Here is a 25,265-nt window from a genome sequence, read left to right as displayed (position 1 = left end):
GGAACACCTCGGCTCTGCAAAACTTCGGGGGGGGGGCATGATGGGGGGGGGGGACACCAGTTCCCCTTTTCAGGCCTTTTCCTCCCCCTGTGGGGTGCAGAAATTTGGGCCCCGCTCTGCCAGGGGGTGGCTTCGCTCCTCCTGTCCCTTTGGGGTCCCCCAGCTTTAGGGTTTGTGCGGATGGGGCTGGACCCAGGGGGAGCCCCCCCAGCCCCCCCCCGCAGGGTCCCCGTGTGCGGGGGGGGGGGGCAGGAGGAAAAGTTTCGGGGCCCTCCCCAGAGGTGGCGATGGTGCCGGGTACCCCCAGCAGGTGATTTTGGGGTACCCCCCACCCTCGGGGGGGGGCTTTGTTTTTTTGGGGGGGGGGGGCTGGGGGCTGCCTCTTGGCCTTCGGCTCTGGGCGGGGGCGCTGGGGCCCGCCCTGGGCTGCGGCGGGGGAAAACGAAAGCAGTGGGCGGCCGTCGGCACGTGGTGGGGCCCGCTGTGGGGTGCAGCTGCTGGGGGGGGGGCAGCACCTGGGCCCCCCCTCCTGCAGCCCCCAGGCCCCTTCCCCGTGCGTGTATTTGGGGTCCGGGCCCCCCTCGGTGCCCGTTCCCAGCCCTGTTTCACCCGGCGCTGCCTCAGTTTCCCCATCTGCAAAATGGGGTCAGCGAGGCTGAGTTCCCCTAAAAGCCCCTGCGGTGTTTGTCCCCCCCCCACCTTGACTTTTAGTGGGTGGGGGGGTGCAGGGGCCCCGTGTGGAGCCCTCGCTGCCCCCCCCCCCAAGATGCGTGTGGTTATTTAAGGGAAAAAACCTTTAATTTGGTTGTTTAAGGGAGAAATTCTTGAATTTGGTTGTTTAAAAGAGGAAAAAAAGGGGTGGAAAAAGAAAAAGGAAATCGTGGTGGGGCTGAGCTGGGGAGGGAAGGGGGGGCTCCAAGGCCCCCCAGGAGCAGCGGGGGCTGTGGTGGGGTTACCAGCGACTTCTGTTTTTTTTTTTGTTTTTTTGTTTTTTTGTTTTTTTTTCTTAATTGATTTAAAAAATAGATTAAGAAAAAAATATAGCGTATCCTGTAGAACGTATATTTTTTTTTTCCTTTAATTGACGATTTTCCCCACGATTTTGCCCGGCCCAGGAGCAGGTGCCCGGGGCCCAGCCCGGCTGCAGGAGCAGGGCCCGGGGCCGTTCACCCTGGAGCCTAATGGTGGGTGCTGGGGGGGGGGGAGGGGACGCTGCTTTTGTCCCCCAATTTGGGGTGTTTGGGGGGGTCACGGGGGCTGGTTCTGCTGTGACGGGGGGATATAGGGAGGGGGGGGCAGGAGGGGACATGGGGGGGTGCAGGAGGGGATGTTGGGGGGGACACAGGAAAAGGGGAACTCGGGGGGGACACTGGGGGGGTGCTGAGGGGACAGAGGAAGGGGGGGCAAAAGGGGATGCTGGGGGGTGACGGGGGGACAGGAGGGGACACTGGGGGGGACACAGGGATAAGAGGGGACACTAGGGGGGACATTATGGGGGACACACAGGAAGGGGGGGTAAGGAGGGGACGCTGAGGGGCCAGAGGAAGGGGGGGGCAGGAGGGGACACAGGAAGGGGACACGGGGGGGGTACAGAAGGGGGAACTCGGGGGGGGGGACACTGGGGGTGATACAGAGGAAGGGGGGGACAGGAGGGGACACTGAGGGGACACAGGAAGGGGGGGACAGGGGGGATGGAGGAAGGGGGGACACGGGGGGGGACACTGGGGGGTATGGGGGGGGCAGGAGGGGACAGAGGAAAGGGGGGGGCCAGGAGGGGACATAAGGGAAGGGGGACACTGAGGGACATGGGGGGGACACTGGGGGACACGGGGGGACCCCGAGGGGTGCGGGGGGGACACGGGGTGGGGGGGGGGCCCGGAGGTGCCAGGCGCGGGGCCGCGCTGTGCCCGCGCGTGCGTCTGAGGGGGGGGGGGGGGGGGCACAAACACAAACACGGGGCCACCCCCACAGCCCCCCCACACCCCATAACCCCCCCTATACCCCCCCACAACCCCCCCTCCCTCAGGGGCTGGAGCGGCCGCCCCCCGGGCTGCGGCGATTTCTCGGGGGTGGAGGGGAGTGGGAGGGGGGGGGGGGGCGGCGCGGGGAGGGGAGGTGAGGTGGGGGGGGGGGGGGGCGGGGGCGCGGCCCCTTTAAGAGCGGGGCGGCCCCGGCCGGAGCAGGAAGGAGCCGCATACGGGGCCTCGGCGAGCAGCTCCCGCGGGGCGGCCACAGCCCCTGCTCCGCCCGCACGGCTCGGCCCGGCCCGGCCCGGCTCGGCTCGGCCCCGTTCGGCCCCTCCCGGCCCCCGCTGCTCCGCTCCGGCACGGTACGGCCCGGGATGGGGGCTGGGGGGGGGGAAATAGGGAGTATGGGGGGGGCATGAGGGGGGTTTTGGGGGGGGTTTAAGGGGTTTTAGGGGGGTTTTAAGGGGGTTTTAAGGGGGTGGGGGGGGTGTTTGTGCCCCCCCCTCACCGCCACCTTCGTTTTCTCGCCCCCCCCCCTCGTGCATACGTTGTACTTAAAGGGGGGGGGGGGTCGTGGGGGGGGAAGGGCCCTGAGGTGGGGGGGGGAAAGGGGAGTGTGTGTGGGGGGGTTGCGCGCGGGGAGGGGGCTGCTGGGAGTTGTAGTCCGCGCTGCCCCCAGCCTCCTGCAGGTGCGGAGGGGGCGCGGACTACACTTCCCGGCGGGCCCCGCGCTTCCCCGCCGTCCCCCCCCCCCGCCCCGGCGCGGGTTGCGAGTGGGCGGCGCGGTGATGGGCAGCGGGCGGGGCCAATCGGGGCGCGCCCTCCGGGCCCGCCGGCCCCGCCCTCCGCCGCCACCACCACCACCACCACCACAGCCCGGCCCGGCCGGGCCCCAATGGCGGGCGGGCCGCGCGCGGGGCGACCCCCGGGACCCCCCCGAAACCCCCCCAAAACCCCTCCGGGACCCCCCCAAAACCCCCCCGCGTGTGGAACCCGATCGAAGCCGGACCCTTGAGGGGGGGTCTCGGGGTGCTGGGCCTCGCCCCGGCGCCCCCCCCCCCCTCCCCGTGGCCCCCCCCCCCCGTCCTCCCCCATTGGCCTCCACAGCGCGGCGCGGCCCGGGGAAGGGGTGGGGTCGTGGCGCCCGGCCAAGGCTCCCTGCGGGCCCCGCGGGGCCGGGGGGGGGCGGGCGCGGGGGGGGGACACGGGGCGGCAGCAGCGAGAGAGAGAGAGGGGGGGGAGCGGGGGGGGGACGGGACCCGGCGCTGGGTGGGGTCCCCCCGGGGCTGGGCCTAGGCCAGAGAGGCTGGCGGGGGGGGTGGGGGGGCTGCGGGACCCCCCCCCGTTTGTGCTCCCCCCCCCTCCTCGGTCCCTGTCACCCCCAGCTCGCCGTGTGTCCCCCCCCCTTTGCTCCTCGTCTTCCCTCTCCCGGTTTCGGTCACCCCCCAGCTCCCTGTGCCCCCCCTTTACCCCATGTGCCCCCCCCCTTCGCTCATGTCCCCCCCCCAGCTCTCCGTGTGTCCCCCCCCCCGCTCCCTGTCACCCCCCAGCTCCGCGTGTCCCCCCCTTTACCCCATATGCGCTCCCCATGTCCCCCCCCCAGCGTCACCCCCTTCACCCCATGGCCCCCCCCGTGCTCTCCGTGTCCCCCCCCCGTGTGTGTGTCCCCCCCATGTCCCCTCCTTTCACCCTGTGCCCCCCCCATGCTGCCCGTCACCCCCAGCTCCCCATTCCCCCCCCCACCCCGTGATAAAGGCTTCCCCCCCCCATTTCCTCGCACCCCAACCTCATCCCCACGCTCCCCCCCCCCCCCCCCCCGACCTGCCTCCCTGGCCCCACGGGGGTTGCATAACACGGTGGTGGTGGTGGGGGGGCGCTGAGCTCAGTTCTCCCCGGCTTTGGTTTCGTGGGGTTTTTCCACTCCCCCCCCCACACCCTAAACCCCCCCCCCCCCCCTCTCCCTCCGACACCCACCCCGCGGCGGGGAGGGGAGCGGCGGCGGCGGCTGGCGGCGATAAGCGAGCTGCCCACCCCCAGCTGGGGGGGGGCCAACCTCAGCCCCTTGCGGGGGGGGGGGGGGTGGGGGGAGCACAGCCGCTCGCCTCGCCCCGTAACGTCACCGCTGAGCCCGGGGGGTCACTGGGAAGTGTGTGTGGTGTGTGTGTGGGGGGGGGCTGCGTGGCAGCAGGGTTTCGGAGCGTCCTTGTCCTCGCTGTCCCCTCTCCGTGTGAGTTTGGGGGGGGGGGGGGGACGGACACACAAAGGGGGGGCGGTTTTTTGAAGCTCCGGTGCTCGAGGTGCTGCGGGCAGCCCCGGGGGGGATGGCGGGGTCCCCGATAGATTGTGGGGTGCCCGTGATTTGGGGCCGGAGGGGGGATTTGGGGCCAGCTTTGGCTGCCTGGGAGGAGCAGCTTTGGGGTTTGCGTTGTCCCCGGAGCTTCCTGTGTGTGTCAAACCCGGCTGCGGGGCCGTGCCGTCGGGCTCCCCATCCCCGTCCTCAACGCGTTTCGGTGCCGCTCGGAGCGCTCCCGTCCCTGCCCCGCGGTCCCCGTGGCTCGGGGAGCAGCGGGAGGTTTTCTGCTCGTGGCGAGGGTTTTGCTGCCCGTTTTGGTTCCGAATCGGCCCCGTTCCCCTCCTCGTCCCGGCTGTCGCCACCACAACTTATCCCCGAAGCGCTCCGCAGAGCTCCCAGCCTGACAAGCGCGGTGATGGAGCTAAAAGGTCATCCCCTAACTCCGACAAACCGCCTTTTTTTTTTTTTTTTTTTACTGTTAGTTATTAATTAATATTTTTACCCTCGCCTTTCTGGGCCAAAACTTCACCTGGGAGGTTTTGGGGGCTGCCCAGGAAGGGGGCCGGGCCCCGCTGGGTGCTGCCCGGTTTGTCTCGAAGCATTAAAAAAAAAAAAAAAAGGGTGCTAGGAACCGAGCGGCTCGTTAGAGAGGAGCCGGGTGCTCGTTAGAGAGGAGCCGGCCTCGTTTCGTATGCGGCCTGGCCCCTGTTTAGGCTTGTCCCGGGGAGGCACAGCCCGAGCGGGGATGGCACGGTGGGATTTTTCCACCGAGCCTTAATTACGTTTGTAATTCGGGGGAGGGTTTTGCAAGGCGAGAGAGCTCTTAATGAAGCCGGTGGTGAATGCGAGCGGCCCTTCGGTGCCTGCCGAGCCGCGGATGCTCGGTGCCCGGGATTTATTTGTTGGGTTTTCTGTAATTTGCTGCTGCTGCTGCGTGCGTGGTGGTGCCGGGGCTGCCGATCCTCAGCCGTGTCGTGGGCTCCGTGAGGTGGTTGGAAGGCGCTGGGCACGGCCAACGTGCGGGGTGCGCTCCTGTTTGGGGATTTTTAAAGCAGAATTGAGAATCGTGGCTCTTTCCCGGCCGTAAAAATCCGGATTTTGGCACAGGGCACCGATCGCTGAGGGGGTCGTGCTCGTCTCTGGGCACGGCGACCCGAAGCCCGGTGCTGGGTCTGCGGTGGTGTTGGGGAGCCTGGGCCTGCGAAATTCCTCCTCGGTGCTTCACACAGAGCCTGAACGCTTGGGAGCTGTGGTCTTATCTCGATTTAAAACCCACGCTTGAGGGTTTTTTCCCCCAGTCTCGGGATGCTGGGTGAGGATTCCTCCTCCTCCTCCCACCACTCCTGGTTGAAGCAGCGGGCAGGTGCTCCTCGCCGCGCTCCCGACCAGTCCCGACCTCGGCTGCAATCCCGAACTTAAAAACTTCTCCGTGAGCAAAACCTGGGGAAAGGGGAGGAAGAAAGGAGGAAGAGGAGCACCCCTACCCCATCCCGGGACCCCTTGATGCGGAGCTGACTGGTGCTTCCCCCGCTCAGTGCCTGGATGAGCCCTGCTGGCACCTCGGGGTGGCACCCAGCGGGGTCAGCGGGCACCGGGGTCCCCCACAGGGCCCCGACCCGGGGACGTCGGCTTCTCCTGCAGCACCCCCGGGCCGTATCATCTTCCCCCCACCCCCCGTGCACGGTTTCAGTTTCCTGCTGTCACCGGCTCCCCGGGCGCAGCTTTCCCAGCACGAACGGGCGCGAAGTCATCCCAGCTCCCGTCCCCGTCCCCCTGCTGCGGGAGGGGAGGGCAAAAAACCCTCCCTGCGGGCCGCAGGTGGAAGGAAACGGCCGGGATCGCCGACCTCAACGAGAGTGACGGGGTGTGAGAAACTGGAAACGGCCGCGCGCTGCCCCGGGGCCACAGGTGGGAGCCAAGGCCATGGCGGGGAGAGGAGCGGCAGCTCCCCTGGCATGGCGGCTCCTGGCCACGGAGCAACCCCTCAAACGCTTTTGCTGCTGCTCAGGAGCAGCGTGGGGACCCCCCTGTCCCCCCCCCTGTGTGCAGGGACTTGGGAAGCAGCGCTCCGCTCGGGGCTCTGCTGGGCGTCCTCTTCTCTCGTGAGCTTTTGGGGTGGTTTTCCTCGTGCTGCGCACCCCCCAAAGGAGTCCCCGTTCCTTTTTGGGGTGCTGACACCCCGAGTCCTTCACGTGCTGCACTCCCAATTCCTGCACCACCCGTTGCTGTCACCCTGAAGCTGCCCTCGCTGCCACCCAGCGTGACATTTCCTTCCCGGGCCGTGCACCTACCCCTTTCCCACTGGGAACCAGTAAGCAGATGTGACTGGGAAGCAGCGAGCAGAGCTCTCGGTGTTTGTTTTGCCTCCCCGACACGCAGCCGGGCGGGCGGCGACCGCGGGCTTGCAGCCTCCTGCCTCGACAGGCAGCACCCGGCGCCGCCGCGCTCCCTCCCTGCGCGCCCTCCTCGTGTGCCGAGGGAAGGGGAAGGCTGCGCGGTGCGGGGCACGTTTTTAATCCCCTGCCCTTTTCTGCTGGTGCTCGATGGAGCTCAGGAAATGCCCCAAAAGGGGAGGCTTTTGGCAGGGGGGGGACCCCAAAGGGCAGCAGGCGAGGGGCTGGGAGCGCCGTCAGGGAGCGGGGCAGGATTCGGCCCCACAAGGGGAGGTGACAAAACCCGACCCCTTGGTTTCGCCTGGTGTCCCTCATCTCATCATGCTCGGCCGGGGGCTGTTTTGTTTCCCTGTGTTGAGTTTTCTGCTGCTTACAGCTGGCGGAGGGGCTGCAGGTCGCCTCTCCGAAATCCTGGCAGTTCCTTTCCGCGCAGAACCCGGTGCCTGCAGGTTTATGGGGCTCAGCAACCTTCCTCTGCTGCCCGTGCTGAGCTGCCGGGCGAAGGCTGCTCCTTCTGGCAGGATTGAAACAAATTTGTGGTTTTTTTTTTTTAATTTTTTTTTCCCCCTTCTGAGGCTTTCAGGAGGATGAGAGGGGCTCAGCCCGGGGGGTGTTGGTGTTGGCAGCTCCCCGCGGCGCTGGAGGCTTCCAGCACCAAACCGACCCAAACTCTGGAGGCTCGATGGGCTCGGGCCTCCGCTCTGCTGCCACCCGGGCTCGAATCGAGGCACATTCCTGCCGGATTAAATGCGGGCTCTGATGACAAAGGAGCAAATTGGCAAGGAGGTCTGGGTGGAGCAGCCAGTTACAGCGAACCTTGCAACGAGAAGTTTTCGTGTGGCCGCGGTGTCGCAGCCATTTTTGCCGCCAACAGCCCGGTGGGTCGGGGACCGTGCCCGAAGAGGCAGGAGGCTCTTCCCCGCGTGCCCTAAAAGCCTTGGGGAAGGATGAGGGACACGGCCTGGGAATATGGGGACAGACCCCGCTGTGTGCCGGGGCCTGTTGTGGCTCCTGGTTTTCGCTGGTGGCCGATGCTGCGACGGAAACCGAACTTCCCCTTGTGCTTGGAGGCCGAGTCGTGCCCTGGAAGGAAATCCTTTCCTCTTTGTAGACGGCCGAGATCCGTGGCGTGGCTGAGTGTGGGGCTTGGGCATCCCTCCCGTGTCCGTGCTGGTGGGGGGAGAGAGGTGGGGGCTGCTGGGGCTACGGGGAAGGGGAAGCCGTGTCCTGAGAGATGCTGGGCGTTTACTGCTGCAGAGCGTTTGGGATATCACCGAACTGTAGGGGCTGGCAGGGCCCTCAGAGCTCCCCGGGCCCAACCCCCTGCCAAAGCAGTTCCCCAGAGCAGGCTGCCCAGGGAGGCGTCCAGACGGGCCTTGAAGATCTGCAGAGAAGGAGCCCCCCCAGCCTCCCTGGGCAGCCTGTCCCAGCGCTCCGGCACCCTCCCCGGGAAGAAGTTCTTTGGCGTGTTGGTGCGGAACTGCCTGGGCTCCATTTGGTGGCCACTGCCCCTTGTCCTGTCCCCACAGAGCCCTGAGAAGAGGTTGGCCATGTCCCTCTGTCTGAAACACCTCAGCTATTTCCAGACACTGCTCAGATCCCCTCTCAGCCTTCTCTTCCCAAGGCTGCCCAGCCCCAGCTCTCTCAGCCTCTCCTCCCAGGGGAGATGCTCCAGGCCCCGGCTCCTCTTTGTGGCCTCCGCTGGGCTCTCTCCAGGAGCTCCCTGCCCTTTTTGCACCCCGTTTGTGGTTATGGGCCCTGTGCAGGGAGCTGCTGCCGGTGCCTGTCCCTTTTGGGTGTAATTCTCGCAGCTCCTCGTGTCAGGGCTGTGCCTTGTGGCAGAGGGGGAGCGGGAGCAGCAGGGCTGGGATTGCCGAGGGGTCGTTTCGCTGGCTGGAGCCTGGCTTCGGCGTGGAGGCGAGCGGTTTATCCCTGTCCTCAGAGGCACTCGTCCTTCCCTGGCCCACGTGACGGGGAAAAAGCCTCTGGCACGTCCTTCCTCTGCTGGGCATCGCGTGAAAAGCACCCGAATTCAAGCAGTTTTGGGAAAACCGAGAGGAGGAGCAGCCAGCCTTCCCGATGCGCCCTGTAGCAGCATCCTGAGCACAACGAGGAATCCCAGACTTCGGACGTCTTGTTAACACAGCCCCCAGCTCCAAGCAGGGCAGCAATCCTCTCCCTGCTCCATCCTGTCCCCTGCCCTGCTGGTAGGTGCCCGAGGCGCCTTCCTGAGGTCCTGCTCCTCTTGGTCGAGTCCTGCTCCTCTTCTTGCCGCTGCTGACACGGCGGGGGGGGGAGTTTTGCATCCCGAGGAGCTTCTGAAGGAGCTGAGGTGTAAATGTAAATCAGCCTCTTGGGATCCCTTCAGTCAGCTGCCGTAATTTGCCTGAGGTGGCCGGGGGTTGATGAATTACACCCCAAACCTGCCTGGCCGGGAGCTGCTGGGCAGCGTGCCACGTCCCCTCCGAGCTGGGGGGGGCTCCGCTGGCTGCCCCCCCGTAGCACCACGGCTCCGTGTCTCACCCCAAAGCCCCCAAACGCTGTGATGGGACTCAATCCCGGCTCGGATACGGCTCCAGAGCAGTTCAGATGCTCTGCCGAATCTGCCAGCCCCACGCAGGCTGGGAGGGAGCACAGGATGCAGCCGATCCCCAGCTAGGAAATGGCTGACTGGCGGCCGGGGAGGGCTCCGCGGATCTGCCCCTTCTGGGAATTAATTGTAACGGGAATTAAAATCAAGGCTCTCTATTTTTTTGTGGTCATTCAAGTCCCCACGTTGCTCACTGAGGGTCTGAGGAGGGCTCGATGCCAGCCCAGGGCGATGACCACGGCCTCTTCCCAGCAGAGCTCCCTCGGCAGGATGGGGAATTCTCCTTCCCCGTATGAGCTCGGCCTGCTCCAGAGGCAGTTGTGTTTCCGTGGCGTGGTACGGAAGGTGTTGCTTCCCCGTGGATGCCATGGAAGAGGAGATTCCTCCATGCTCTGCGCCCAAGGACCGGTGGCCGACGTGTCTGGAGGGTTTGGGGCTGCTTTCCTTCCACCTTGTGCAGCTGGGTTGGTTTTGCCATTGCACCGTGCTCGGTTTGAGACCGAAGCAGGATGACCGGAGAGCTCCACCATGGCTGGAAGGACCAGAACAAAACCCTGGGCCCTGCGGGGTGGTGCCGTGGTCCTGCCGTGTGATTTTTGGAGCCCTGCACCCATTCGGGAGCCGCCTGATGCGGTCTCGTTTCTCAGAGCAGCCTTCACGGCGTGAATCCATCGATTCAGGCTGCGGTGAGCGAGCCCCTGTGTTGAGAGCCGGGGCGTGAGAGGCTTCCCAGAGCTCAGAGCCTCCAGAAGGGGAATCCTGGGGGGCTGCAGGGGATCCTGGCTGCGGGACACAGAGCCAACATTGTCCATGGAGCGGCCACAGATCCGTGCAGGACACGGCTTCCGCCCTCTCCTTCAATAGCTGCATGATCACGGTCATGTCATATGTCTCCTCCAGTGCTTCGCCCCAGATGTGATGTCCAGTTAAGATAGCAGAAAGCTGAATTCACTCTTGTTTTGCCCCGTTTGGCTGCGTTACCTGCTGAACGTGAAAGTTTTCTTCCTGCCGCGTTACCAAAATGGTGGGTAGAGAGGGGAAAAAAAAAAAAAACACGGCGGTGCAGTTTTGTTTTATTTCCTTTTTTTTTTTTTTTAACCATGCAGTTCGCTCCTGCCGATGTGCAGGGTCTTCGCCTCGAGAACATGCATCTGCTCGGCAGGTCCACATAATTTGGATAGTTTGGCACCAAACCGCCGGCAGCGCATTCCTTTCGGAGAGCAGTTGAATTTTAATGGCAGCACGGAGGAGCTGCAGCGGCGGCTTCCCCCAGGCAGGCAGAACGCCCTCCTTCCCTCCTGCCTGCCCCCGTCCCACCTTTTCGGGCCGGTTTTGATCTCCAGGGATTGATTTCCCCGCTCGGGGACATGTCCCCACGGCTGGAGGAAGGAAGGGGGAGCCGGGAGGATTGCTCCCTAAATAGAAATGGAAGAAAAAATGCTCGTCCCTCCCGTTGGTGGTGAGTGAGGGATGGGATAACGTTTGGGCCTTGGGCAGCAAACCCCTTTTTCTTCTTTTTCATAGCATCATTGGTTTAATAATTTCTTCCCAGCGTGCAGCAGTGCTGCTGCAGGGTCTGCCCTTGCCCTGATAGCCTAACGCGGGCGTTTCCCCCGAGAAATTGGGCACGGCCGCTCCTCGGCCTTGGCTGCGTTGGGCTGCAAGCGGCCAAATACTGCGTGCCGAACCCGAAACGCAGCTATTTTCCCCCAAAACCATGCCTGGGGGATTGGGCAGCGTGGCGCCCCGCAGCCGTTTCACCTCGTGCTCGCCGGATCAGGCACTGGTAATTTTCCCTTTCTGCCCCGAACGGGGTTGCTGAATTTCCTTGTCGGGGTGGGTGGCACCTCGGCGGGCGGGGAGAGCCCTGTTGTTGTCAGGAAATTTGGGACCCGTCCAGGTGAGGAGCAGGGTGCTGCCGTTTGCTGTTCCTGGCTGACCCGGTGTGCGTGAGCTGACGCCTGGGATTTGCCTACCTGGGAGCCCTCATGCGCCGCTTCTCGTCCCGTCGCAAATAACTGCGAAGGAGCAGGAGCAGCCAAACGCCACCGAGGTTGGGAGGAAAACAGTAATTAAGCAGCGTCTCGTCAGCGCTTCTGGTTGCGATCCCATCTCCCCGTGGCCGCCTCATCTGAATGGAAACGTCGGGTCCCAGAGCTGCTGCTGTAGGGCTGCCACTCGAGGCGCGCTCGGAGAGTAAGGAGATGAGGTTTGGGAGAGCCAGGGGGGAGGCCTGAGGCTGGGAAGGAAAAACCGCAGGGATCGGGACAGGCTGGGGGACGGCCTGCTGGAGAGGAGCTCTGAAGAGAAGGACCTGGGGGATGACAGGTTGGCCATGAGGCAGCACTGTGCCCTGGTTCCCCCTCTGCTCTGCCCTGCTCCGGCCTCACCTGGAGCTCGGGGGGCGGCACAACAAGGCCAGGGAGCTCCTGGAGAGAGCCCAGCGGAGGCCACAAAGAGGAGCCGGGGCCTGGAGCATCTCCCCTGGGAGGAGAGGCTGAGAGAGCTGGGGCTGGGCAGCCTTGGGAAGAGAAGGCTGAGAGGGGATCTGAGCAGTGTCTGGAAAGAGCTGAGGGGTGGCAGACAGAGGGACATGGCCAACCTCTTCTCAGGGCTCTGTGGGGACAGGACAAGGGGCAGTGGCCACCAAATGGAGCCCAGGCAGTTCCGCACCAACACGCCAAAGAACTTCTTCCCGGGGAGGGTGCCGGAGCGCTGGGACAGGCTGCCCAGGGAGGCTGGGGGGGCTCCTTCTCTTGGAGCCTGCCCATATTTCAAGCTGCCAGCACCCTTTCAGCTGCTGCGAGTTATATGCGAGGGCAGCTTCCTAGCGGCTGAAATGCAGCCGCTTTGGGGTGAAATGTGGCGTCTTTGCAACCCTGCGGAGACGCTCAGTCTAGGCCAGCAGGCGGGTGATGCTTTGTAGGCACGTCAGGGGTGGACGGAGAGAAAAGAGCTGCCTGGGAGATCGGGGTCAGCAGTCGGAGCTCCCCCTTGGTGGCCCGGTCAGGCCTCGTTCGGAGGGACCAGCCAGCAGCTTTTGGCACTGGCCACCTCTCTCTCCATCAGGAGCTCCTTCGCAGGCACACTTCACCCAACCCTGCTCCTGCTGCAAGCCGGCGTTTGTTATTTATTTATTTATTTATTTTTGCTGCTTTGTTGGGTTTCTTTGTGTTTTTTTTTTTTTTTTTTTTAAACCTCCATAGGTGAAGGCTTTCCCGTATCTCATTACAAATCCCTGGAGCCATCCCATGCACACAGCTTCCCCACCCGGCTCCCCGGCCCCCGGAGGAGGCAGCACCGCGCCGCTTCTCCTGCCGGCCTCCAGCCCAGGCTCAGCCCGGTGCCGAGGCCCGGAGACCGTCCCCGGGGAGGCTCCCGGTGCCTCCCCCGTGCCTCTCCTTGCTCTTGCCCCCTCGCCGTCTGGGCCGCCGTGGATCCGAGCCGCCGAGGAGCCGCACAAAGGGCGTGTTGTGCGAGGAGAATGAGCCCGCGGAGCCGCACGGCTCGCCATGCCAGCCCTCGGCGGTCTCATGACCCCGCAGCCGTTCCCACACTGTCCGGACGATTGTCCTGGCCCCCCCCCCCCGGCCTGGGGGGGGTCACCTCGCGTGGCCTGGCTCCCTCCTACACTCCCACCCCCCCCTCCCCTTGGTCCCTTCTCGTCCCTGGGGGCTGACAAAGCCCGGCTGTGCAGGCGGTGCGGCTCGGCTGCCGGCGAGATTAGCGCCTGCAGCTTCAAAATGCTTCGTGCAGCTCAAATTCTCCTCAGGGAGCTGAGGGGGGGGGGAAGCTTCCCAAAAGCATCAGGTCCGGAGGGGAGGAGGGGAACGGGGCCTGGACCCCGTGGGGGAGACTGGGGGACCTTGCCCAAGGTCGTGCCTGGAGCCGGTGCATGCGCTGCTGGGCCTCCTGGCCCTTCTTCCTGGACAAATTCATCTTAAAAACCCATCAACTACGAGCGTTGAGCTGAAATCCTGCTGTTTTGGGTGGGACGTGGGGTGAGAGGGGTGCTGCTGTGCTCGGTGTTACGGGCAGGACCTCCAGGGGCTGCGGGACAAATCCAGCCCTGACCCCCAGCACGTGAGCACAACGGGGCTCCAGAGAGCTTAAAGGCTGGTTTAAGCATTGCTGTTAAATACTGAGGGTTTCACTTCAAATTGGTGTTTCGTGGAAGGTTATTGATTTATTTATTTCCCCCCCAGAGCTTAGCTCTGCTCCTTTGCCCTCTGCTGGTTCCTCTACGAGGACCGCTCGGTGCTGCCCCCGAGCCAGGGTGGAGGTGTGGAAAAGGGGACGGGAGAGGTGCACGTGGCCTCCTCCTGCTCCTCCTCTTTACAAAACGAGCCAATGTTCCTTTTTTTCCCTCGAGTTAATAAAGTTTTTAAAAAAAGGAGGTTTTGTGCGCGTCCCTCTGCAGCGGGCAGCACCTCCACCCCGAGGAGGAGGGAGGAGAAGGGCGCTGCGCCCATCTCACAGCAGGGAAGGCTGGGGCTGGGAGGAGATTAGGGGCTGGGAGGAGGCCAGGGGCTGGTTTGGGGCTGGGATTTGGGCAGGTTTGGCCCTGCTGAGCCTGGCCCCGCGGCCGGTAGCTCGCCGATGGGGAGAGCACCCCTTGGGGTGGGGGCGAGCGAGCCCCTGGCTGCTGGCTTCGCTTTGGGGTTTTCAGCCTCCGAAGGGAGGACGCGTTTAACCAAGCAGATCCCCTTTTGCCACGCCACGGCACCGGCAGTGACGTTTTCGTTTTGATTTTGCCTCTTTTTCCAAACCAACCCTAGTGCTAGAAGGAGCTGTGGCTCCTGCTGAAGCACTCCTGAGCCGGGCACGTTGTGGGGCCGAGTTCCCAGCACCCCACCAGCGCCTGCTGAGGCTTCCCAGAGTGGTCAGATGCAGGTTTCCACGCTCCCCCTGCCCCCATGGGGCTTTTGTGGGGTTTGTTCAACGCCCCCGCTGCCCTACGGGACGGGCACTGGTGCAGCGGGGCCGTGGGCACCCGAGGTGCTGCGAGCTGTGCGCGGAGCTGCAGGGCTGAGGGGGAGAGGTTTCCCCCACGATTACCGGCTGGCAGCAGGGGGGTGGCAAATGAGTTTGGCAAATGTTTTCCTGCTGAGCTTGTGGGGCCACGAAGTGCTTGTGGCAGCACCGAGCATTGGTCCGGGGCCACCAGCAAGGCTGAAACCCAGCACCAGGCTCGCTCGTGGCTCGGTCCAGGTGTGGCCGACCAGCTTGGGTACACAGGGGCTGCTCCTCCTCCTCCTTCCACGCCTGTCCCAGGTAGCTGGCAGGGCAGCAGGCGAGGCTGAGACGTGCAGATATTTGGTACCCAGGGGTTGGGAGCTCGGCAAACGTCCCCGGAGAATCGCGTCCCTCGTGGCTCACCGCCTTCCCTCTCTTCTCCCCGCAGCTCCTTCGCATCGGAGATGGCGGGCGGCGTGGACGGCCCCATAGGGATCCCGTTCCCCGACCACAGCAGCGACATCCTGAGCAGCCTGAACGAGCAGAGGAACAATGGGCTGCTGTGTGACGTTGTCATCTTGGTGGAAGGCCAGGAGTTCCCCACCCACCGCTCCGTCCTGGCGGCGTGCAGCCAGTACTTCAAGAAGCTCTTCACCTCAGGGTTAGTGGTGGACCAGCAAAACGTGTATGAGATAGACTTTGTGAGCGCGGACGCCTTGTCGGCCCTGCTGGAGTTCGCCTACACCGCGACCCTTACCGTCAGCACTTCGAACGTCAGCGACATCCTCAACGCCGCCAAACTGCTGGAGATCCCGGCGGTAAGGGATGTTTGCACGGATCTCCTGGACAGGAAGATTCTGGCCAAAAATGACCAGATGGATATAGTAGATCAAATTGATCAGAGGAACCATCTCAGAGCAAAAGAGTACCTGGAGTTCTTCCAGAGCAACCCCGTCAACGGCCACCAAGGCAGCTTTCCGTGGACCAACTCAGAGTTGAGAGACCTTCAGAGACTGAACTTCCGAGGCCAAGAGGAAGAGGAGGAGCCGGACTGCAACGGCATGGACTTCTACTCGCAAGCCCCCCTAAACGAAAGACCAAAGGCGAATGACTGTGATCCCGACAGCAACCCGGCCATGTGGCTGGACAGAGAAGAGGACGAGGCGGCGGCGGTGGCGGCCCCCGGCTCCCTGTATTCACCCTCTCAGAACGGACATTACAGCAGCCGCGGCCTGCCCACGCCGGGAGAAGAGGAGGTGACCTCGGGGGGCCCCCTGGACCAGCAGGAGCCCGGCGACTCCCCCGGCTTCGTGGCCACCGGAGCAGACACGGAGGACGACGCGCGGGAGGTGGACGGCCTGGCCGCCAGCGCCCTGCTGCAGCAAATGATCAACTCCGTGGGGAGACAGCAGCTGGGGGAGGACGACCGAAAGGACGACGATGGGGTGATGGATTATTACTTGAAATACTTCAGCAGTTCGAACGAGGGCGACGTCTACCCGTCCTGGTCCCAGAAGGTGGAGAAGAAGATCAGGGCGAAAGCATTCCAAAAGTGCCCCATCTGTGAAAAGGTGATCCAGGGGGCTGGCAAGCTGCCGCGCCACATCCGCACCCACACCGGCGAGAAGCCCTACGAGTGCGACATCTGCAAGGTCCGATTCACCAGGTAAGGAGCGGGCAGGAGCCCCGGCACGGAGCGCGGGGCCGGCCTCGTGCGGTCTGCTGCTTGGGCTTGAGTGATCCTGAAGGTCCTTCCCAGCCCACGGGGTTCTGTGGTTTTATTTCGACCGCTCGCCCGCGGGGACCGATTTGTGTCCTAGCAGGTGATTTGTGTGTGAAGGCCGGCGTTTTGCACAAAATGAGCAATTTGGGGGGCTTAAGGGGCCGGGTCTTAACACCCAGTTCCCTTACCGACTCGGGGAGCCCCTTTCAGGTGTCCCAAATTGCTGACCTCTGCTGGAAACCTGCCCGGGCCCGGGCTTCTGCAGACACCAAGCAACGCGGTGGCTGAGCCGGAGCTGCACCCTCTGCGTTCTCGTGGCTGCAGTGCTCGGTCCTGGCCGCGGAGCCAGGGAGCGAGGCGAGGCTTGGAAAGCGGCGTAGGAACGGCTCCGTCTGATGATGGAAACATCCGTGGCCGGGGGCCGTGCCAGGCGGTTGGGAACAGGCTGATCCCCCACGCCGTCCGCGTCCTCGCGGCGAGGCGAGCGGAGCCGCTGCCGCCCTCAGCTCCTGCCCCGAGCTCGCTGCGGCTCCCCGGGGGCCTCCGCCTCGCTGCCGCTTCTCCTCCGCCATTCTCCGCTCTCCCCCTGGGCCACGGGAAGGAATGCCGGAGAAAAAGGGGGACATTGTTGGGCTTCCTCTGCTCCACGTTCAGCCGAGCCTTGCGGCACAGCCTCGTGTCCCACCCGGCCTCCTGCTCCTCCTCCTCCTCCTCCTCCTCCTCGCAGCGCCGGGAGGCAGATCGCAGATCGCAGATCGCGTGGGCTGCCTGGCCAAGGAGCCAACGCCCCCCCAGCCCTGCCGCCTGCTTCCTGCATGCTGAAACCCTCCCGAGCCCCGCAAGCCGCCCCCCGATCCCCCTGCACCCCAAAAACCTCGCTCGGGGCCGCACCCAGGCAGCACGGGACCCGCGTCCGATAGCTGAGGAATGCCGATAATGCCGGGGGCAGGGTGCCAGCCCCCCCGGCACGGCCCTGTCCGGGCAGCACCTCCCTGCTGGATCTGCCCGTGGGGGCTGCCCCCGCTTCGTGTGCCCCACGTCCCGGCACAGAACGCGGCCCCAAACCCCTTTGGGGTCCGAGGTGCTGTGGGGTGTGTGTTCCCCTGCCCCGGCTTCGCGGCGTTGCCGTCAGGGCCCTGCCTGCTGCTGGAGGCGGGGAGGAGCAGAGGTTGGGCTGGAGCTGGGTTTTTTTTTGGGTTTGGTTTGGTTTCGGAGGTGGAGGAGTTTGAGATGAGGCCACCTCGTTCGCTTCCTGCTTTGCTGCGCGGCTCCTGCCTGCACCCCGCTCCCACCCAGCCCGTGGGGGGCTTTTCTCCTTCGAAGCCGGGATCTGGATGGAAGCCTCGTCCGTAGCCCAGCCTGGCGTTGAACTGTTTCATAACGCGCCGGGGCCGTGTTATTTCCAAACGTCCTCCCACCCCCCTGATTTCTCGAGGCCTGCATTCGGCCACGTCAGAGCCCTGCTCGGGGTAACCCCGGCTGCCTCCGGCCTCGGGGCCCTTCAGCATCCACCCCATTCCTCTCCTCGCTCCGCTGAGCTGCTGCCGGGACCGCTCCCAGCCCCGGCGCTGAGTCAGGCCAGGCTCAGTGATCTGCCCCAAATCGCATCAGCTCGCTTCTTGCCGCTGTGCCGGGCTCGTTTGCCTTGTCCCTCGTGGGACACGGGCACAAGGCTGGGCTGGGAGGGACCGGGCGGGACAGGGGGTGGTGGATCAGGGTGAGGATCCGACCCCCCCTGCCTGCTTCCCCTCCCGGCCCTCAGCTTTGTGCTGATTTTTGCTTGCTTTGCTTCCTGGTTCCTCTGCCCTCGGACGGGGAGGAGCAGCGGAGTCGCTCAAATAATCTTCCATGAAAGAAAGGCAGAACGGTTTTATACAAATTAAACTTATTTAAAAAAAAAAAAATCCATTGCAACGTGCTGCAAACCACATAGTTTGTTCTGAGGACGGCCGCGTTTCCAGCCCCACGGGGAGCTGCCTCAAACCCCCTCGTGGCGGGGCCGCACGCGGGGTCCCCTCGCCCCCAGCCTCGCTGCTCGCCTGCGCTGTCCTGCCGCACGCTTCGCCTCTGATTCTCTCCATCCCAAAGCGAGCTGCTCTGCCTCCCCGGCACCCAACCCACCCGCTGCCAGCACCCTCAATGCCTCGGGTTTTTGTAACGCGGGCGCTGCCGGAGCCGCGCCGGAGCCCTCCTCGTAGGCACGGGGCAGGCGGCTTCGCTCGGACCAACGCAGCTCCGGTGCCTCCCGGTGCCTCCCAGTGCCTCCCAGTGCCTCCCAGTGCCTCCTGCCTCGCCGAGGGGCTGCTGCCTGCCCCGGGGTGCAGGTGGAGGCTGGATTTGGGCCGCCACCGCCGTGATGGAGAGGGAGAGCAACGCCAACGCCGGGCACGAGGAGGAGGAGGAGGAGGAGGAGGAGGAGGACGGTGGAGCGCAGCCCTCGGCCTGCTGGCCCCCCTCGCTGACCTGCCCCCTGTCCTTTCTCTCCCACGCAGGCAGGACAAGCTGAAGGTTCACATGAGGAAACACACAGGGGAGAAACCTTACTTGTGCCAGCAGTGCGGAGCCGCTTTTGCTCACAACTACGACTTGAAGAACCACATGCGCGTGCACACTGGCCTGCGGCCCTATCAGTGTGACAGCTGCTTCAAGACTTTCGTCCGCTCTGACCACTTGCACAGGCACCTTAAAAAAGATGGGTGCAACGGCATCCCGTCCCGGAGGGGCCGCAAGCCCCGGGTGAGAGATGCCGGGGGGCTGCCCACCCCCACAGGGAACCCCGAAGACGGAAGCTTTCAAGCCGGGGGGGAGAGTCAAGAATCAGAGGACACCGTGCAGAGGAACGGCCAAGAGCAGCACTTTGAAGATAGTTCTAATAATGAAGCGCCAGGATTGAATGTAGCAGGAGGGTCGTCCGAGGGCAACACGCAAGGACTCTCCTAAACCAAAAACAGAAAGTGTCACAAAATCTAGTTAGTACTTTTTCCTCCGATTTTTCTCTTTAAAAGATGTTTCTCTCCCTTTTTTTAAAAAAAAAATGAAATATATATATATATTATGTTTCCAATCTTCCCATCGTAACCAGGGCTCCCCCGAGGATCCCTCCGTAGCCAAGGACCTTTTCGTGGAAAGGCAGACGCTAGGAAGCGTGGGGCGGGGATGGAGAGCGGCTCTGTTGCATGGAAAGGAGCTTCCATGTAAATCCAAAGCTTTATTTTGTGTCCAAACACACGTTAAAAAAAAAAAAAAAGAAATTATTTCAGAGAGATATCTATTTAAAAAAAAAAAAACATAGAAAAAATGGTAAGAGTTGAAGGGCTCTTTCAGGGCGGGCGGTACACGCGGTGCCTCGGAGGGCTGGGAAGGAGCGGGCCCGGCCTTCTCGCCTCTGTTTTTGCAAAGCTCAAAGCTCCACGCGGGGTGCTCAGGTGCTGACGTCCTGGGATCGGGATCGGGATCGTGTTTTGGGGTAGGGAGTGGGGCCCTGCCGCCCGGCCCCGCTGCGGCACCCATCCGCCAGTGCCTGGTGGTGAGCGGAGCCGCAGGCAGGGCTCGGTGGCAGAATCGCCCGGCTGCCCCAGCAGGGGTTTGTAGGGTCGCTCACAGCACTGGGTGTGCGTCGGCCCCGTCCCAAACCCGGGTTTGGGGCCGTGAGCGTGTGGCTGCACCTGGTGGTGCCGCCGGCCCTGGCGCTCACCCTAGGCCCACAGCCGGCCGCGGACGGGGCCACCAGGCCCAAACGGCGTTTTTCTGCCATCGGGGAGTTGTTTTTTTTTTTGCTGGGCCAGGCCCTACAGGATCTCCACCTCGCCCCCCCCTCTTCCCCAGGGTGTTTTTGTTGGCTCCTGGACCCAAACTCTGCTCCACCCCCACCCCCAGACCCCAGCAGGCGCTGCTGAGGCCTCTCCCCGCTCGCGGCACCCACGGCTCGCCGCGGGGCCGTGGTGTGGGTGCAGCCAAAACCCCCCCTCGGTGCCCGGGGACCCCTCAGGAATAGGGCCCGGCCCCGGCACCGGGGCTGTGCCGTGCGCCCACCAAGGCGAAGCTGGGGGCTGGGGGTCACCGCCACCCCCCCCCGTCCCCGTCCCCGTCCCATATTTTTAGGCACTCGGTCAGAGCCAGCAGTGTTCCCGCACGCCCAGAAAGCGCCTAAAAATGGCAGATTCCTTTTAAAAAAGGTTATTTGAGGACTCCCTTAAAGGGGAAGGAGGCTTTTGGCAGGAGGAGCTGGGAGGGGCGAAGCCAAGCGCCGGCCGCGGCGGTTTGCGGCTTTAAGGCTGCGCGGCCGGGGCTGGACACCGGCGGTGTGCTCGGCGGCACCGTCACCCGTCGGGCACCGTCACCCGTCGGGCACCGTCACCATACGGTCCCCGTTGTCACCGTACGGTCCCCGTATGGTCACCGTCACCGTACGGTCACCGGTCACCGAGCGCCACCCAGCCCCTCAGGCCATGGCCACCCCAAACGTGGTTTTGGGGTTTTTGGGAGGCTGCCCTCCTCTTCCTCGGTGCCACGCCGAGGCTGTGGGAGCAGGCAGGGGGCCCCCAAAAAAGCCGACCGACCCCGGTCCCCCCCCCCGCCCCGGGATGGAGGCGATTTACGGCCTCAGAGCAGAGGCCGGGGTGCGCCATGCGCATCCCCCCCCCCCGGGTTAGCAGAGGGCGATAGCAGAGGCACCTTTCAGCCGGTCACCTGTTTTCTAAATGCACATTTTTTGAAAAAAAGAGATTTTAGTCCTTTTATTTTGAAAGCACTTTTTAGATTTTTTTTTTTTTTTTTTTTTTTTTTTCCCTTTTCGGTGTTTGTTTTTTAACTTTCAAAGCAAGAGCAGGTTTGGCCGAATGTATTTTGGAGAGGGAGTGAGAGGGGAGTGTGTGATGGGGGGAGGGCTTGAGTGATGGGGTGGGGGAGAGATGGATGTTTATTTAATGCAGAAAAAAGCAATAAAAATAAAAAACTATTATAAAAAAATAAAAAAAAAAAACAAAAACAAAGAAGTCTTAGCACTTTGCGATGGAACGGGTACTTTGAGATCACTTTATCTTAATTTAAAAAGCAAAAGCAAAAGATGTTTACAAGTCAAAACCAACTTCTACGGAAAAAAAATATTATTAAAAATCCTAAATTTATTTTTGTAAGAAAAATGTGTATATATATATATATATTTAAAAAAAAAAACACGTAGGCAGAATCCAAGGTATATTTCATGGAGTAATAAAAGCCGAAAGGTGTCCAATGTGAGGAACGATGCTAATTAGGTTCTGTGACATGCCCTGAAAATAGACCCTCAGAAGTCGTTGCACTTCACAAAAAAACGGAAGCTTGAATTTTAGGCAGGAATCATGGTTTTTGTTTTGTTTTCGTGTATTGTTCATTTCTCCCCCCCCCCCACGCCCTTCTCTTTTTTTTAAAAAACAAGAAAACGATAAAAATTGTTAAATGTTTCATAGCCAGTGCTTCTCCAGACGTGTCTCCTGTCCCTGGCCTGGTTGTGCCCGCGGACCCAGCTCTGTGGTGTGGGGTCGGTGCTTTGGGGCCTGGTCCCATGGGGTCGGTGCTTTGGGGCCTGTTCCCATGGGGTCGGTGCTTTGGGCCCAGTCCCATGGAGTCAGTGCTGCAGGGCCTGGTCCCTTGGGGCTGGAGCTATGGGGCCGGATCTGTGGGGCCTGGTCCCATGGGGTCAGTGCTTTGGGGCCTGGTCCCACGGGGCCAGAGCTGTGAGGCCTTGTCCTATGGGGCCAGTTCTGCGTGCCCTCTGCCACCACCCTCGCACCCAGCCCCATCCTCCGCCCCCCCCTGCCCGCAGCCCACCCCGAGCCAATTTAGGGGGCCCTGGGAGTCCCTCGTCCCCTATCTCTGTTTGGGGGCCCCGCCTGGGCGCCGCAGATAAACCCCGTGCCTGCCCCCGCCGCCCGCCCTCCCCGGAGGCTGGTGCCAAGCCCCTCGCCTTGCAGCACCGTGTCCCCCCCCGGCACGGGGCCCTGTCCCCCGTCCCCATGTGTCAGTGAGTGCCTTGGGGACGGGGGCGGGTCCCAGGGCCCTTTCTGGGGCCGAACCTCTGCTGAGCACTGGCTAACTCTGGCATATGCAAAAAAAACAAAACCTAGCGTGGACTTGTAAATAGACAGTTACTTGAGGTTCTTTCTTGTAATCAACGTTGTGGTATTTTCTTTTCTAGTTTGTGTTACTTCTCCTCCTCTTCTCTGTCCCCCCCCCCCCCCCCATCGCCTCTCTTCTCCTTTTCCTCCCTCCCCAGCCCCAAAGGAGCATTTTGGAAGCTTGGTGTTTCTCCCCCGGCCACCTTGGAAGGAAAACCCAGCGCCCTTTTCCTCCCCTGCCACCGAAGGTGGACAGCAAAAAAAAAGGAAAAAGGAAAAAAAAATAAGGAAAAAAAAAAGAAAGAGAAAGAGAGAATTAGTCTCAGGATTCCCCGTGGAGAGCGCGTCCCCAGCCCGCGATGTCCCCGCCGGACACTAACCGCCCCCCCCCCGTGGCCTCTCCCGCGCCGCCGGACGGACGCCCCCCCGTTTGCTGGCAACACTTTAGCACAAGTTTGAGTTTGCACTAAAAAAAAAATACACACGAAAATTGAAAAAAAAAAAAGGAGAAAATAAAAAAACGACCTCCCCCGGCCGACCCAGGAGCAATCTGTGCCCGTCTCGGCTGGGGGGGTCCCACGCCTTAACCCCCCCGAGCCGTGCGAGGGACACGGAGGAAAATCCAAGCGCCTGCAGCCCCCCCCCTCCCCCCCGATCGTATTCTGTATATAAGCACCGATTTGTTGTCATTGTTGTCATTTATTATTATTATTATTTTTTTCAATTCAGGTTGTGATAAAGTGTTGCCAAAGATACTGCTGAGTTACGACGTTTCAGGAAAAAAAAAAAAAAAAGGAAATGAGAGGAAAAAATAAAAAAATAGAGCCTAAAAAAAAAAAAAAAAAAAAGCAAAAAAAGCAAAGAGCTCCAGAAATCAAACTGACACAGTAAAAAAAAAAAAAAAGGAAAGTTTAAAAAGAAAAAAAAAGATTTCTGCCTGGTTTTCTTTTTTTTTTTTTGGTACAGAAGAGGAAAAAAAAAAAAAAAACAGGCCAGGGCAATGGGGCCGGGGGGGGCACAGATGGCAGCGAGCCCTGGCCCCAAAGCTGGGGGGGTCTATGGCTCGTTTGGGGTCAGCAGTTGCAGGGGGGGGGGTCCTGCACTGGCTTCACCCCCTGCCAGGTATGGGGGGTATGAAGGGGGGGGGCACCCCAGCTTTGGGCTCCTTCCCCCCCCTCTTTTAAAGATGCTGCATCCCCCCCCCCCCCCCCCATGGCACCAGCGCAGGGGCTCAGGCCCCACAGCAATGGGGCTGGGGGGGGGGTCCCCAGCAGTGCAGGGATCGTCCCCCCACCCTCAGCTGGGCCAGGGGGGGCTCAGGCAGCGTGAAGGGGAATCCCCCCCCCCCAGGAAAAGGGCTCAGCCCCCCCCCTTCTCCTTCAGCCCCCCACTCCCAGTGCCGGCGCCCCAGCCCCAGGGTCATGTTCCCCCCCCCCCCATAGCGCTCCCGAGGCCTGATTCGACTATTTAAAAAATATCTATCTATATATCTATCTATTTATATTTTCGAGTTATTATGAAAGTTTTTATTTAAATAAAGAGGAACACTTTAAAAAAAAATAAAAAAAAAGAGCAGTTCCCACATCACAGGACCGAGCTTTCGGAGCCGGGAGGGTCGGCGGGGTGGGGTGGGGGTGTTTTTTTTTGGGGGGTGGGGGCTGCTCGGGACGAGCAGCAAAAATGCTGCAGCAAAATTCAGTTTTCCAAAAATTATATATATATATACACACACCCCGAGAGCCGATTTGTTCTGGGGCAGGTGGGGCACGCGTGAGCCCGAGCCCAGGAACTAAAGCGATTTGGTGCCAGGAGGCAGAGAGGAGATTCGAGATGGGGCCACAATTTTTATTTTAATTTTTTTTTCTTTTTCTTTTTTTTTTTTTTTTCTCTGCGTCTTTATATATAATCTATTAAAAAAAAAACAAAAAACAAAAAACAAGAGGTTTCTCTTCTTATAAAAGCACTCGCAAAGGTTCATCGGTTTTATGTGTTCAACTACTTTTTGTGGTATCTGGGTAACGAGCGAGGTGAGAAAAGCACAGAAAAGACATTCCATAGATTGTAACTTTGATAGCTCTTTATAAAACGTGTGGGAGACGAGAAAAAAAAAAATAAAATAATAAAAAATGCACTTTTGGGGGGGGCTTTAAAAAAATAAAATATATATTAAAAATACGCACGCAGCCGCTTGGTCTTCTTGGGAGGCAGAAACGCTTGTCGGGGGCAACAGCCACGGGGGGGGGGGTCCTTTATTTTGAGGCTATTTTATGGTTTGCTTTTTCGGGGGGGGGGGGGGGGGGGGGAGATCCTCTATTTTGAAGCTATTTGAGACTATTTTATGTTTTTTTTTTTTTTTTTTTATTGGGGTGTTCCTCTATTTTGAGGCTATTTGAGGTTATTTTATGTTTTTTTGTTTTTGTTTTTGTTTTTTTGGGGGGGAGATCCTCTATTTTGAGGCTATTTTATGGTTGGTTTTTTGTTTTTTGCTTGGAGGGGGAGATCCTCTATTTTGAGTCTATTTAACGGTTTTGGTTGGGGGGGGGAGATCCTCTGTTTTGAGGCTATGTTTTTTTTGGTTGGTTGGTTGGTTGGTTGTTTTTTGGGGGGAGGGAGGAGAGATCCTCTATTTTGAGGCTATTTTATGCTTTTTTTTTTTTGGGGGGGGGGTTAAGATTAGGCAGGTGCTCCCTGAGCTGGTTTGGGTTGGGGGGGAGGGATGTGAGGCAGCCCCGTCCCCCCTGTTTGCCCCCCCCCGGTGCCCCCCATCCCCGCTGATTGCCTTAGGGCCGATTTGCCCCCTCTAAGCCGCTTGCGGCGCCGCCGAGGTGCGAGGGCCAGGGCCGTAATCCCGATTTTTGTGTGCAGATTAGGGCTGGGGCAAACCCCGGTGTCCCCCCCCCAGCCCCGGCACGCAGATGGCCACGATTTAAGGGGCCTTCGGGGCAGGGGGGGGGCTGCAGGAACCACAACGGGCTGAAAATGGGGAAACTGAGGCAGGTTCGGGGGTGGTCGAACGGTTTTGGGGCCGACACCTCCCCCCCAGGCTCACGCCTGTCCCCACACAGCCCCAAACCTCCGGACACCCCCATGGGGTCCCCGGGACCCCCACCCCACTCGGGGGGGGGCATCGCCGGCATTATAAGACTAAGTTTGTGTCATAAGCTTCCTAGTTTTCGAGGCCGCTACGAGCTTTGGGGGTTTAATCCCCCGGGATTAGGTGGCCAAGTCGTCTTTCTTAGCGAGACGCC

At 61.6% G+C, this 25,265-nt stretch overlaps 1 protein-coding gene across 7 annotated transcripts; it reads left to right on the top strand.

The window, feature by feature from the left end:
• The first annotated feature begins 1,162 nt into the window (after positions 1 to 1,162).
• ZBTB7A (zinc finger and BTB domain containing 7A) lies at positions 1,163 to 23,539 on the top strand. 7 transcript variants are annotated; one of them, XM_084498728.1, is made up of 5 exons: positions 2,313 to 2,329; positions 10,144 to 10,267; positions 10,350 to 10,702; positions 14,648 to 15,865; positions 18,415 to 23,539. In XM_084498728.1, exons 3-5 carry the CDS (start codon positions 10,611 to 10,613, stop codon positions 18,860 to 18,862), a joined length of 1,758 nt encoding a protein of 585 aa, XP_084354854.1. In that variant the 5' UTR covers positions 2,313 to 2,329; positions 10,144 to 10,267; positions 10,350 to 10,610; the 3' UTR covers positions 18,863 to 23,539. The 7 variants fall into 7 exon arrangements, with proteins under 7 accessions (XP_084354859.1, XP_084354856.1, XP_084354855.1 ...); XM_084498729.1 differs by lacking the exon at positions 10,144 to 10,267 and having other exon boundaries at positions 2,270 to 2,329; XM_084498727.1 differs by lacking the exon at positions 2,313 to 2,329 and having other exon boundaries at positions 8,238 to 10,267.
• The last annotated feature ends 1,726 nt before the right edge of the window (positions 23,540 to 25,265 follow it).

This window comes from Aythya ferina (genome assembly GCF_964211825.1).
Source record: "Aythya ferina genome assembly, chromosome: 26".
NCBI classification, from domain to species: Eukaryota; Metazoa; Chordata; class Aves; order Anseriformes; family Anatidae; genus Aythya; species Aythya ferina.
The sequence above is the reverse complement of the archived record's forward strand: the minus strand, read 5'-3'. Positions and strand labels throughout refer to the sequence as shown.

Excerpts from the sequence above, each read along its gene's own strand:
- ZBTB7A (XM_084498729.1), top strand. The coding sequence starts at position 10,611 with ATGTCCCCACGGCTGGAGGAAGGAAGGGGGAGCCGGGAGGATTGCTCC. Across the intron at positions 10,703-14,647 it reads GCTCGTCCCTCCCGTTGGTG|CTCCTTCGCATCGGAGATGG; the intron begins GTGAGTGAGGGA and ends TTCTCCCCGCAG. Across the intron at positions 15,866-18,414 it reads TGCAAGGTCCGATTCACCAG|GCAGGACAAGCTGAAGGTTC; the intron begins GTAAGGAGCGGG and ends TCTCCCACGCAG.